The sequence below is a fragment of the Balaenoptera acutorostrata genome, chromosome 5 (genome assembly GCF_949987535.1).
Source record: "Balaenoptera acutorostrata chromosome 5, mBalAcu1.1, whole genome shotgun sequence".
Classification (NCBI taxonomy): domain Eukaryota; kingdom Metazoa; phylum Chordata; class Mammalia; order Artiodactyla; family Balaenopteridae; genus Balaenoptera; species Balaenoptera acutorostrata.
In genome coordinates, this window is record NC_080068.1 from 50,912,074 (window position 1) to 50,926,047 (window position 13,974).

General features: G+C 35.0%; 1 protein-coding gene across 1 annotated transcript in view; it reads left to right on the forward strand.

The window, feature by feature from the left end:
- The window catches only part of RCHY1 (ring finger and CHY zinc finger domain containing 1), a 15,937-nt gene extending 3,164 nt beyond the window's left edge, over positions 1–12,773 (forward strand). Inside the window, exons 2-9 of the mRNA XM_007165549.3 lie at positions 1,502–1,621; positions 1,871–1,986; positions 7,359–7,437; positions 8,914–8,958; positions 9,069–9,127; positions 9,216–9,242; positions 10,217–10,337; positions 12,113–12,773. Of these exons, the coding sequence (XP_007165611.1) occupies positions 1,502–1,621; positions 1,871–1,986; positions 7,359–7,437; positions 8,914–8,958; positions 9,069–9,127; positions 9,216–9,242; positions 10,217–10,337; positions 12,113–12,241 (696 nt within the window). The 3' untranslated portion in view covers positions 12,242–12,773. The remainder of the gene's footprint in view (positions 1–1,501; positions 1,622–1,870; positions 1,987–7,358; positions 7,438–8,913; positions 8,959–9,068; positions 9,128–9,215; positions 9,243–10,216; positions 10,338–12,112) is intronic.
- Positions 12,774–13,974: the final 1,201 nt, after the last annotated feature.

Here is a 13,974-nt window from a genome sequence, read left to right on the forward strand (position 1 = left end):
AAGAAGGTTATTAAAATACCCCTCCCTCTTCCAACTACATATTTGTGTGAGCCCAAAATTTCTTCATATACTTCAGCCAAAACTGAGTGAATGCAGAAGCACATATGAGAATCTACCTATTTGGGGGGAAAATATAGCTGTTTTTCATTAAAATACGTTATTTATGTTAACATGTAATTGGTTTGTTGCTATTATTTTAAAAATAAGTAATAAATATTTTAAAAACCTGTAAGTTTTAATTTATAATATGGTAGGTGTCAATAGATATAATTTCACATAAACAAAAGCTCTTTGGGATCCTCCATAATTTTTAAGACTATATGTAAAGGGGTTGAGACCAAAATGTTTGAGAACCACTGTTTTGTGGTATGGCTGAGGAGGGTTGGAGGACAAGGCCATTGGAAGTGAGAAAGGGAACTGAGAGTTCAGGGTATTGGAGGGATTATCACTGTTGGATGTGCAGATAACTAAGATTTAGGACAAGAGTAATATTGGAAAGAAAAGGAGCCAGTTGAGTGTTAAAATAAGAAAGGAATGAGCTATGTTATAGGAAGTCATGGCATTGGAAGTCTTCAGAAATGAGTGGATGTGAAAGGTCACAGTGTGCTGGAAAGTATCAGGTTACCTTACTGGCCTGCAGACTTCTCCATGTACTACTTAGAGTAAGGCTAAGTTGCTGTAACAGAAAGACCCAGTAGTAATGTGAGTTAAAGAATAAAGAGTTTATTTCTTCTCACCTAACAATTCAAGGTGAATGATCCAGTTTGGTAATGAGGCTGTGTTTCACATGATCATCCTAGGGACAAGTTTTTTCCATTGTATTATTTTGCCACGGAGGAGGAGGCATGCCCAGTTTCTTAATATGCAGGCCCAGGAGTGGCCCTGATTTCTTCCGTTGTGTATTCTGTTGGTAAGAACTTAGTCATTTGGTCACAGGTAACAGCAAGGAAACTGTAGTATAGCTGGGCAGTCGTGTGCCCAGGAAGAAGGAGACAGTAGATTTTGTTGGACAACTGGCAATCTTTGCTGCTCTTGAAAACAAGGACTGTCTTTTACGTTTATTGCATCTTCTAAAGTATCAGATACATAGTTGTTGGTTAGTAAACTTAAGAGGACTAAAATATAATCTTTATAGTATTTAATAATTCGGGGTTGAAGTTGGTAAATGAATTTATCTGGAATGTCTAAGTAGAAGTTGCCTGCCTGCCATTTAGGCTGAGAATGAGTTTAGGGTGTTGTGGGATTAGTTTTGCAATCTAGGAACTTCCATCCTTCACAGTTCTTCTGTCTTTAACTACAAGGTTGTGTTCAACTTGATACAGAAATGTAGATGTTGAAGGGAAAACAGTGAAATGTCATGTTTAGTGTCAGTTTACCAAATGATCTATTGGTTGTAATCTTTTGACCTTGTTCCAAGGAGTAGGAGGAAGGAAATTTCTTTTTGCATTGCAAACTTGTTTTTTCTTGCTTCTTGTAACTGTTTTTCTCCCTTGGGGCCTAGGCACCATGCTGTGACAAGCTTTATTCTTGCCGGTTGTGTCATGATAACAGTGAAGATCATCTGCTAGATCGCTTTAAAGTAAAGGAAGTGCAGTGCATAAACTGTGAAAAAATCCAACGGGTAAGATTTTATCACAAATTTCTATTTTCTTTCTTTTTAAAAAAATTATCCTAAGGTGGTTTTAAAAATTTAATCAAGAGTATTGCCAGTATGACTTCTTTAGCTCTTAAAGTAAGCCTTATCTTGGATTTCAGTGTATAAAAACTTGTAAAGATAAAACTGTACATTAATAAAAATTCTGGATATTTAAATAGTAATTCAAAATGTTTTGGTAAACTCTAATTTTTTAGTTACACGTGTTTTTTTTAGGCACAACAGACTTGTGAAGAATGTAGCACATTGTTTGGAGAATATTATTGCAGTATGTGCCATCTGTTTGACAAAGACAAGAAACAGTATCATTGTGAAAACTGTGGAATTTGTAGGTACTGTATGTATTCTTTTCTAATTGCTTCTGATATATCTGAGGAATAGTAGTTTTTAAAATCAACTTAGTTGGAATATAATTATTGATACATCTTATAAAATGCATTCATTTTAAGTGTCCAGTAACTTTTGACAAATATATATACTGTGTTATTACCAACACAAATCAAGATAAAAAAAATTTCCATTATTCTAAAAAGTTTCTTCATGCCTTCATCATTTAACTAGGCCATCAACAATTGTGCGCCTATTTAAATTTTGACTTTGGGGTAGAAAATATGCTTTTATATGAAGTGTTCTGTAGGCAATTAAGGTAAAAATTTAGGGTAGATTTTTTTCCTTTTTGAAGATTAGTTTAAAAAAAAAATTGTCAAAAGTTTTGATAAAATCACTACAGACTTAAAAATTGGAAAATACAGAAAAGTAGAAAGAATGAAAGTATTGATAAAACAGCCTGAAGTCCAATCACCCACTGACAAGGTACTATTGACATGTCGATATATAGGAATTTTTTTCTTTCTAAAAATCCTGAAGTGTTAGATGTATACATAAGCATATATGTAACATGTGTATGTTTTAAAGTATACTAATATAACAAGCCACTCATGTCAAGAAATAGAATGTTACCAATACTGCTGGAGCTCTTAAGTATTCTATGTTAATCCTTTCTCCTTGTTCCCACTGGAGAATTTTAAATCGCTTTCTTTTCTTTTATGTAGTTGTTTTTAAGGAAGGATAACAAACATACCAAAAGATGTATCAATCATAAGCAAACAACTTTTTCTAGTTTTTAACTCTAGAAGTTTGATTTGGGTCTTTTTTATATCTTTCATGTCTATACTATTTGAACGTATGGAATATAGTAATAATAATTGGTTTAATGTCCTCCTCTGCTAATTCTAACATCTGTGTCAGTTGTGGATTGATTTTGACTGATGGATTATTCTTTTTTGGTTGGGTTTTCCTGCTGCTTTGCGTCACTGGTCATTGTTGGATACCAGACACTGTGATTTTTACCTTGTTGGGATATTTTCATATTCCTACAAATCTTCGTGAGCTTTATTTTGAGATGCAGTTAAGTTACTTGGAAACAGTTTGGTACTTCTGGGACTTGCTTTTTTTTTTTTTAAACATCTTTATTGAAGTATAATTGCCTTACAATGGTGTGTTAGCTTCTGCTTTATAACAAAGTGAATCAGTTATACATATACAATATGTTCCCATATCTCTTCCCTCTTGCATCTCCCTCCCTCCCACCCTCCCCATCCCACCCCTCTAGGTGGTCACAAAGCACCGAGCTGATCTCCCTGTGCTATGCGAGCTGATCTCCCTGTGCTATGCGGCTGCTTCCCACTAGCTATCTATTTTACATTTGGTAGTGTATATATGTCCATGACACTCTCTCACCCTGTCACATCTCAACTCTCCCCCTCCCCATATCCTCAAGTCCATTCTTTAGTAGGTCTGTGTCTTTATTCCTGTCTTGCCACTAGGTTCTTCATGGCCTTTTTTTTTTTTTCCCTTAGATTCCGTATATATGTGTTAGCATACTGTATTTGTTTTTCTCTTTCTGACTTACTTCACTCTGTATGACAGACTCTAACTCCATCCACCTCATTACAAATACCTCCATTTCATTTTTATGGCTGAGTAATATTCCATTGTATATATGTGCCACATCTTCTTATCCATTCATCTGTCGATGGACATTTAGGTTGCTTCCTTGTGGGACTTGCTTTTATAATTTGTTAGATGGATCTGGAGGTGTGCTTATTCTAGGAATAATTATTCCTCACTACTGAGGTGTTACTCAGTACCTTCCTGAGTACTCTACCCAGTATCCCATGAGTTCTAAGGTTTTCCAGTCTGGCTGATGGGAGTAAGCACTGATCCTGGCCATGTCTGAGTGCTGAGCACTGTTCCTTCTAGTTCTCTTGGATGGTTCTCTCTCTGGCCTTGGGTAGTTTCCTCACATGCATGCACTGATGTGTATCCTGCTAAATACCCTGTGCAGCTCTGTCCTCTCTGGTACTCTGTCCTGTGAACTCCAGCCATCTTCTCAGTCAGGAAGTCTTTTTGGCTCTGCCTTACTTCCTTCAACTTGTTTGGCCTGAAAGTGCTCTAAGCAGTAAACTGGGGCAGCTGTAGGGCTCACTTAATTTGCTTCCTGTACCTCACAGATCACTGTCCTTCATTGCCTGATGTTCAGTGAAACTTGTTTCATATATTCTGTTTGGGTTTTGTGGTGGTTGTTTCAGGCAGGAGGGTAGATCCAGTCTCTCTTATTCTGTCTTGGGCAGTAGTGGAAGCCTCCCTGCAGGGTTTTACCTGTGGAATTTGACAGGCTGATTCTAAATTTCACCTGGAAGAGAAAATTCACATAGCTAAGCAGATTCTGATTTTGAAAAGGAAGAATAACAAGGAGAGGATTGCCTTTCCACAAGATCAAAACGTGATAAAGTTAGAGTAATTCAAATGGTGTGTTCTTTGTACAGGAATAGACAGATAGATAAAGGGAAGAACAGTGTGTTTGTGAGTGTGTGTGTGTACATTCACATATTTATACATAGGAATTTATAACAAAAGTGGCATTTCAGATCAGGGGAAAGGGCATTAGGAAAATTGATTATCCATTTGGGAACAAAAAATTGATTACTAAAACTGTGCATTCATTAGAATATGGTTTTAGCATGTTGTGACAGAAACTCTAGATAACAAGTGCTTTGAAAAAGGTAGACGTTTATGTTTCTTATGGAAACGTCTGAACCACGTAGTTAATTAAACAGAAGTCCAGGTTCCTCTTATTTTTTTGCCATCCGTAAGATATTTTCTTGCCTACATAGTTTAGAAGAGTCCATATTCTGGTCAGTGGAAAGGGGGAAATAGGTGAAGGGAAGGTATATACCCTTTTCTCCTAAGGACATGAGACAGAACTTTCATTTGCCTCTTCTGTTCATACCTTCAGAGAAGTTAGAAAATAGTTTTTATTCTGGACAGCCCTGTGCCTAGCTAAATGTTTCTGTTGTTGTGCAAGAAGAGGTATAAGAGAAATTTGGGGACAACTAGCCGTCTCACCTTTACCATACCTAATACATTTCAAATGGATGAAAGAAAAATATAAAAATTATAAGCCATAGTATTAGAAGTATATAGAGGAATGTGTTCATGACCTGTAGGTTTCAAAAGTCTTTTCAAGACTAGAGGCAGAAGCATAAGGCATAGAGGGAAATATGTCTTTATTACATAAGAATCAAAATGACTGTATGACAAAAGATGTAAAAAAAGATAGATGACATACCAGAAAAATAATTGTAACATATGCAAGTGAAAAAGATTAATACCCAAGATATGTGAAGAGCTCCTTTAAATAAGGTTCCTCAAAAAAGCTAAAAGTAGAACTACCATATGATACTATATGCAATTCCACTCTTGGGTACATATTCGAAAAAAATGAAAACACTAATTTGAAAAGGTACATGCACCCCAAGTGGTACTGTTCAGAACAGTATCACTTACAAACATGCACACACACACACAGAGGAATATTACTCAGCTACAGAAAAAGAATGAAATTCTGCCATTTGCAATGCCGTGGGTGGACCTAAAGAGTATTATGCTTAGTGAAAAGCCAGATAAAGACAAATGCTGTATGTTATCACTTACATGTAGACTCTAAAAAATAAAACAATGAATGTATATAACAAAACAGAAACAGACTCACAGATATAGAAAACAAACTAGTGGATACCAGTGGGAAGAGAGAAGGGGGGAGGGGCAAGATACAGGGGTAAGGGATTAAGAGATGCAAACTACTATGTATAAAATAGATAAGGAACAAGGATATATTGTACAGCACAGGGAAATAATAGCCATTATTTTGTAATAACTTTAAATGGAGTGTAATCTATGAAAAAATTCTTTTAAAATTTTTATTTATTTTTGGCTGCATTGGGTCTTGGTTGCTGCGCGCGGGCTTTCTCTAGTTGCGGCGAGCGGGGGCTACTCTTCACTGCGGTGTGCGGGCTTCTCATTGCGTTGGCTTCTCTTGTTGCGGAGCACGGGCTCTAGGTGTGCAGGCTTCAGTAGTTGCAGCATGCAGGCTCAGTAGTTGTGGCTCGCAAGCTCTAGAGCTCAGGCTCAGTAGTTGTGGTGCACGGGCTTAGTTGCTCCATGGCATGTGGGATCTTCCCGGACCAGGGATCGAACCCATGTCACCTGCATTGGCGAGCAGATTCTCAACCACTGTGCCACCAGGGAAGTCCTCTATGAAAATATTGAATCACTATGCTGTATATTTTTGAAACTAATATAATATTGTAAATCAAGTATATACTTCAGTTAAAAAAAAGAGCTTTTTAAAAAACATTTATGTATTTGCTGTGCTGGGCCTTAGTTGCGGTACACAGGACCTTTGTTGCCGCGTGTGGGATCTTTGTTGTGGCATGTGGGATCTAGTTCCCTGACCAGGGATCGAACCTGGGCCCCCTGCATTGGGAGCATGGAGACTTAACCACTGGACCACCATGGGAGTACCAAAAAGAGCTCTTTTAAATTGATGAAAGACAAATACCCTAGTAGAAAAATGAACCAAACACATGAACAGGCAATCCACGGGAGAAATCCAAATGGTTCATAAACATTAAAATATGCTCCCTGTCTCATCATTTGAGAAATGCAAATTAAAATGACTTTTCATATTTGTCTGTCATATAGGTAACCAGTGTTGGCTAGGGTGTGGGGAACGTGGGTGCTGTCGCACACTGTTGGTGGGAGTATAAACTGTACTGTCTTTGGAGGTCAGTTTGGCAGCATCAGAACTGATGATGCAATGCCCTCTGACCCCATAGTTTCACTTTTAGGAATCTTATAAAAAGTCATCAACATGTAGGTTGAGTGATGTCTGTATACAGATATTTATTGTATCATTGTATGAACTAAAGATAATAAATTATATCAATAAAAGGATATTAAAAAATTATGATATATCCATACCATGTAATATTATGAAACTGTGGAGAGGAATAAAGTGGTTCTATGTATTCATACATAGAATGCTCTTCAGGAAATAATTGTTTTCTTCAGAAAGTTGCACAACAGGATAAATAGAAAGAATCCATCTATGTAAAAAACAAAACCCAAAGTGTGTGTGTCTGTATATATATATGGGCAATTTTATAGGAAAAAAAGACATGGAAGGGTAGGTACCATTCTGCTTATAGTGCTTTTACGTTTGGGGAATGCTGTTGGGGAGGTAGGGGTTTACTCATATTCTTCAGTGTGGTTTGAACTTTCTTTACAGTGAAACTAAACTTATATATGATGAACAGATTATCACTGTAGTAAAAAACGTTTGTTTTCATGCTTTTTTAAGGATTGGTCCAAAGGAAGATTTTTTCCACTGTCTGAAATGTAACTTATGCCTCACAATAAATCTCCAAGGAAAGCACAAGGTATATAATTCAGTGTGCATGATTTAAAAAGTATTACAGTGTTTTTGAAAACAGCTCAAATCCTCATTTGTTTAAAAGCATGCTCATTTTCAGATATTACCGAGTACAATCATGTCGCTTTTTATTTTTAAGCAGTATTAAGTAGATATTCTAAAGTATACACCTTAGAATATCTGATCTACAATTCCTTTTCTTCTCTGTGGTGTGTAAGAATACTTCCACCAGTTATTAGTATAATGTAGACAACTTCTAAATTGGCTTATGGATTCTTATCATTGATACTGGTTTTAAGAATAACTTTTAAAAAGTGTGGTACAGGAGAAATACAGAGCAGTGTAACCTTTTGTTAACACAGCATTCCAAGAAAATTCAGTATTCCTTTCATAATTAGACACATATTTTTCATTTGGATGTAGAAATTTTATGTCATGATCCTAGGCCTGTTAAAAATTATTTTCCATTACTTAGGAGAAAATCTAATAAACTATTGTTTATAGTACTGATTCTATCTAAGAATTTAGAGAATGGAGAGACTAACGAGGGTGTTTTAAAAATAGATACTAGATAATAACTGGCCTAAAATACTAAGGTGGTGAGATGAATAATGAACATAGGGGATATTGTGACGAGTATAAGGGAGAAACAATGGGGCTGAATAAAGATGACACCCAAGGTTTTTAGTGCTGGCTTAAAGTACTTGATTAACAGATTGTGAATTTGTAGGAGATAAAAGATTGGGTTTGGTTTTACCAACTTGAGTTTAGGGTGATAGCAAGATATGCTTGCTGTGTTGTCTTTAGAAAACTGTATACTCATTTTCTCTTGTGGTATTTTAATTTTGTTTCTCAGTTATTTTTTATTGTTTATATTAGTAAATGGTCGTATCATCTACTCAGGTGCTTAATTAAAAAACCTGGGCATCATCCATGGCTTGGTGGTTTTTCTCTTACCTCCTCACACCTAATCAGACACTGTCTTGTCAAGTTAAGAACTCAGGCCCTGTGGGCACCGTGTTGGAGCTCAAATATATTTCCACCTCTTGCTACCATATAATTTTGGGAGTTCTTTAGCTTCTCTAGGCCTCAAATACATCATCTGTAAAACGGGGTAATAATTTTACCTGTTTCATTTAGTGTTGTGGGAATTAATTGAGGTAATACAGGTAATGAACTTGGCATATGGCATGTAGTACAATCTCTATAATATGAACTGTTATTATTTATATATAAAATGAAGATAATTTGAATAATTAAGACATATTAAGCAATTTCATTGTTTCAGGTAACGTGCAAAGCCATAGTTGTGAGAGTTAACTGTTCAATTTTTGTCTGACATATAAGAAACATGTATTAATGTTTATTATTATCTTTAATAAGTTGGTATTGTTTCCTTAGTTAGTTTTTTTATTATTAATACTATGGTTATATCATTTCCATCTAGTTAAGCTTTGGTAATTTTAGTTTTGCTTTTAAACAGTGTATTGAAAATGTCTCCCGGCAGAATTGTCCAATATGTTTGGAGGTAAGCTTAAAATATTTTTTGTTTTGGAAATATCCCCTCTTGAATTTAAAATACTGGGTATTTATATTGTCTTCATGTAATTAAGCACTAACATTTATTTCCTTTTACAGGACATTCACACATCCCGTATTGTTGCTCATGTCTTGCCATGTGGACATCTTTTACACAGGTAAAGTAACTTTGGTTTTTTTCCTAAAAAATGTTTGGAAATAGTGGAGGTACTTTTTGCTTTATTAAAATAATGTTATATTTTTCAGAACGTGTTATGAAGAAATGTTGAAAGAGTGAGTGTTTCATGGGATTTAAAAAAACTGTAATTGTAAGACCTCTGTTTTCTTTCCTTTTCTTCCCTTTTTTTTGTTTTTTTGAGGGGAGGGGGAAATGGGCAAACCTTGCAGTTACTTGCACCATATTGGACATGGTAGATATTTCTCTCGCGATGGGTTGGGTAGATGGGTAGTGTTAAATTGAGCAAAAAGCATGGTGAGGGCATAGGACTATACCTTTGTCCTCATGTTTCTCTTATGCCTTATCTCATCTCGCAACTTGAGACAGATAACTCTCATTTTCTGGCTATACTTATTGGGGAGCTCAGTCTCTGCCAGAGGCAGTCATAGCGTTGTAAAAAATAAAAATGCTGAGGCATGTTGCTCAAAATTCTTAGTTGTTTTATTGGCTCAGTATAATGACCTGCCAAAAAAAGCTGATAACAAGATTTATGTAATGCTGATTTTGTTGTGGGGAAAGGATGCTAAAGTGAGATACAAATAGTTAGGAAAGAGGAGACTGTGTAAATGTATTTTGGTCTTGCAAACTAATGAGTAGAAACTTCAAGAGCCGGATAGAAGGGAACTTTTTCAGAATTTTTAGAAAGGAAATAATATGATCTGAATAAGTTTTAAGGAATACAATCTCTCCTTTGCTTGAATAGATTAAGAAATTGAGGCTGTTTAGCTAAAAAGCAGTTTAATTGGTTTTTAAAATATATTGAGTATATTCTACAGAGAATACTGAGTAATTCCTCTTCGTTTTAGAGAACTGAGGAAAAAGGAGTAGGTTTAAAAAATACCCTATGACACAGGATTTAATTGAAAACTTTTATATTATGAAAGTTTCCAGATTTGTAAGATGATCTTGAAATATAAAATAATACCTATCTTGGATGGTTTATGTACCAGTTAGCATGCACCTTCTTGTATACCTGAGTTGATATACTCCCCATTTAATGTTTGGGAAATAACTCTTTTATCTCTCCTAGAGGCTACAGATGTCCATTATGTATGCACTCTGCTTTAGATATGACTAGGTACTGGAGACAGCTGGATGATGAGGTAGCACAGACTCCTATGCCATCAGAATATCAGAACATGACTGTGGATGTGAGTAGAATCAATGCTTAAAAATACTTTTCAGGTTCCTTGTTGATGTTCATGTTTATTTTTTCCGTTTTGCTCAGATCTGTCTAAAAAGTACTATTTGGGTGTAGATGCCAATGTGATGATTAATGGGAAGGACAGAATAATCTTTAAATTTTAGTTACTCTGAACTCAAAAGACCAGGAAAAAAAATCCAAGAATATCTTTGTGAAATTCTTCCCAACACTAGATGGCAGGCAAAAACTTTATTCTGAATAATTTACATATCACTTAGCAGAGTCAGTTGGTAATGTAACTGAGTAGAGGTGGATTACTGGTTTGATGTTTTATTTTAATTATGTTTTAATTTTAACTATTTTAAATTTTATTTCAGGCAAACATGTTTACTGATTTTTTTTTTTAAGATTACTTCTTGGTTTTTAATGTTTATTACCCTTTTTAGTCTAAGACTTTATTTGGTCTTAGCCTGTAATCTAAAATATAAGAGGTGTTTCTGTGCCTTTTGCCTCGTGGAGAATGATCATCTTTTCTCCATTAATTGAGATGTGCTGCTATCTAGTCTCAGCATAGTACATTCAGTTACAGGTTAGACTTGGAAAATAGATAGCTTTCTGGTGCTTTAATAACTTTTCGACATATAAATTTTCAAAACATCTTCATTTCAAATACTTCTACACAAAAAGATAAAAACCACTTAACAAAGCCAGATAAAAATTATTTTCTGTTTAATTCACACTGGAGCATTTCATAATTCATGTGGATAATTGAATTGTTAGTAAGATCAATGAAAGATCACTTTTGTAATACTGATAGTAGTGTCATGTTTTATTAGAGGCTGTAGTGTGCTGTGTCCTATTTAGATCATTTTTTAAAATAACAGCCTTATTGAGATATAATTCACATATCATACAACTCATCCATTTAAAATGTCCAGTTCAGTGCTTTTTAGTGTATTCTTGGAGTTGTGCAAACATAACCACCATCAATTTTAGAATATTTTCATCACCCCAAAAGGAAACCCCATAGCCATTAGCAGTCATTCCTTAATCCTCTAGCTCTAGGCAACGAGTAATCTATTTTCTACATTTAGATCATATTCTTTAAAAGAATTACTTTCCAAATTATAATTGAGAGAAAATTTGGATGTTTCCTACTTATTATGGTGTGGCTCTTCTAAAGCTAATGCTTTTCTCACATAGTAATTTATTGATCTTTTTTCAGGTTAACACCTTTTTTATTTTTCAGGATCTCAGTACTAGAAGAGATTAATTCCTAAGTGGCATCTTATTGTCATTTTAGGGACGAGCCAAAAGCTTTTCTTTGTTCAACTTTAGAAAGTATTCTTTTGGACTTTAGTTCATTTTTGAGGCATGGAAGGCTAGGAACTTAGTATATTAAAGAATAAGCAAAAATATTATAAGTATGTAAAAATTTGTTTTGTTAACTAAGATAATATTCTAAGTGTCAACAAAAAATAATGAAATTGTGTGTTGTTTTGAATTAGTATAGGTCTTGATCTGATTATGATGCCTATGTTAATTTTTGTGCTACTACTATTTATACTATTTGGGAACTACTTTAAAATAAGACTTCTTAGCTCAAATCCACATTTTCATTTTCTAAATTCAAAGCTACTCTCTTATTAGAGTTTTTAGTGAACAAATAAAAGGTATGTTTTCATATCTTAAGTATGATTTTCGAGGAATTGTTTTGAGCAGATAATGCCACTTTCTATCTATAAGGTTTAGTATACTTAATTTTAAATCATCTCTTTTCAGATTCTCTGCAATGATTGCAATGGAAAATCTACAGTCCAGTTCCATATATTAGGCATGAAATGTAATATTTGTGAGTCCTACAATACTGCTCAGTCTGGAGGACGTAGAATTTCAGTAGATCAGCAATGACCAGCCTATACTGCACTGGAGAACTCAGCATTTTCTGATATAGAAAAAGGCTATCTTTTTATCATGTGTCAGAATCTGTGCATTAGAGTTGATTTGTTTTGTATTAGTGTCACAGGGTAAAATCATATTATAGGACTTAAGGATTCAGGGTCTCTTTATAGAATTATCACAGCTCTACATTGAATGAAAGCCATCATGCTTGTGTTTTGATTGGAAATTCCTTTGGTGTCAGTTGTTTGGAATTTAATGTTTGCCACTGAAATTCACATCCATAGATGTATTATACTTACATGGAACTTTGTTTTAAGTGCCACTATGCACACAGAATTCATTTCTAGTTCTTGATAGAACTGTACTTAATAATTCTCAGTATTAATTCTTGACTTTTTAAGGGCTGTGCTATGAGAATATGTTCTATCTTACTGTTAAAGTCTAATTACATATACTTTAGAATTTTCTAAGACAGTCCTTTGGATCCTGTAAATGTGACTTTTGATGTAATAACTGCTAATAAAATTATATTGAAACAGTATTTTATAGAAAGTTTTTTTCCAAGGCTATCTATTTTTGGCTCAGAGCAATCCTCTTTTCTTTATTTTGAAGTAATCTTCCATAAGAGTAATTGGGAAAAAGGTAAAATAATAGAACTCTTCTAAGCCTTAAGAAAGCCATCAACATTGAAAATAATCGTTTTGGTTGTCCAAAATTATTTTTTCAAAGAATAATTTATTCATTCAGTCAGCAGTTATTTAGTGAGCAACTGTTATGTGCTGGGTATGGTTCTAGATGCTAGAGAGATAACAGTGAACAATACAGATGAAAGTCCCTGCCTTCATGGTGTTACATTCTAGTGTCCTTCACACTTGACTAGCTTTTCCCTTGTTTTTCTTTATGCAGTGGTTGTCTTTGTTGTGAATGGGGTGGATTCTTTCTTCTCTAAATGCTTGAAAGTAGGTATGGATGAGTAGAAGGGACATGAAATGTAACTTTTTCAGGGACTCGTGATGGAATTAAATATACCTCTTAATTCAGGAACATGGTACACAAAAATGTTTGATGACCTGAACTTTACAGCAGTGTCCCAGTATCCAACTTAGTCTGTTTATAAAAAGCTTTAGGTTAGGAAGTAAAATGTGTACATATCAGTCGACAGGTATTTATTAAACACCAATTATGTTTCCAGCTTTGAGCTAGTTGAATCTCCTGTGAATAAGGAAGATAGCCTTTTAACTAAAAATCCTAACATTTCTGGTACATTTATTTCTTTGTTGAAATCTCTACCTGGACAAAGGTAGCAATATTTGTCTGTTTGTTTTGGCCACTCAGTGTGGCCTGTGGGGATCTTAGTTCCCTGACCAGGGATCGAACCTGCACGCCCTGCAGTGGAAGCACGGAATCTTGACCACTGGGCTGGCAGGGAAGTCAAGGCAGCAGTATTGATTTCCAGTTTTGGGCCCAGATCTTCTTTATTGTATCCTGTCTTCCTGTCTTCCATGTTCTGCTCTTGTGTTCTCTCCCTTTGTCCGTTTCCTCCACCTGGGCAGAGCACTCATGCTGATCTTGATTTGGGGAAGGAATGGGATATTTTGCTAGGTATTACCAGTCAGTATACAGATAAGGAAAGACTAGTTTTCCAGTTGTATTACTTTTTATTTCTGTTATCTAATCCTGCTAAACTAATTTAAATCATACTGTTGCTTTTAATCGTAGAATCATTGGCTCTTTGAGTAGGA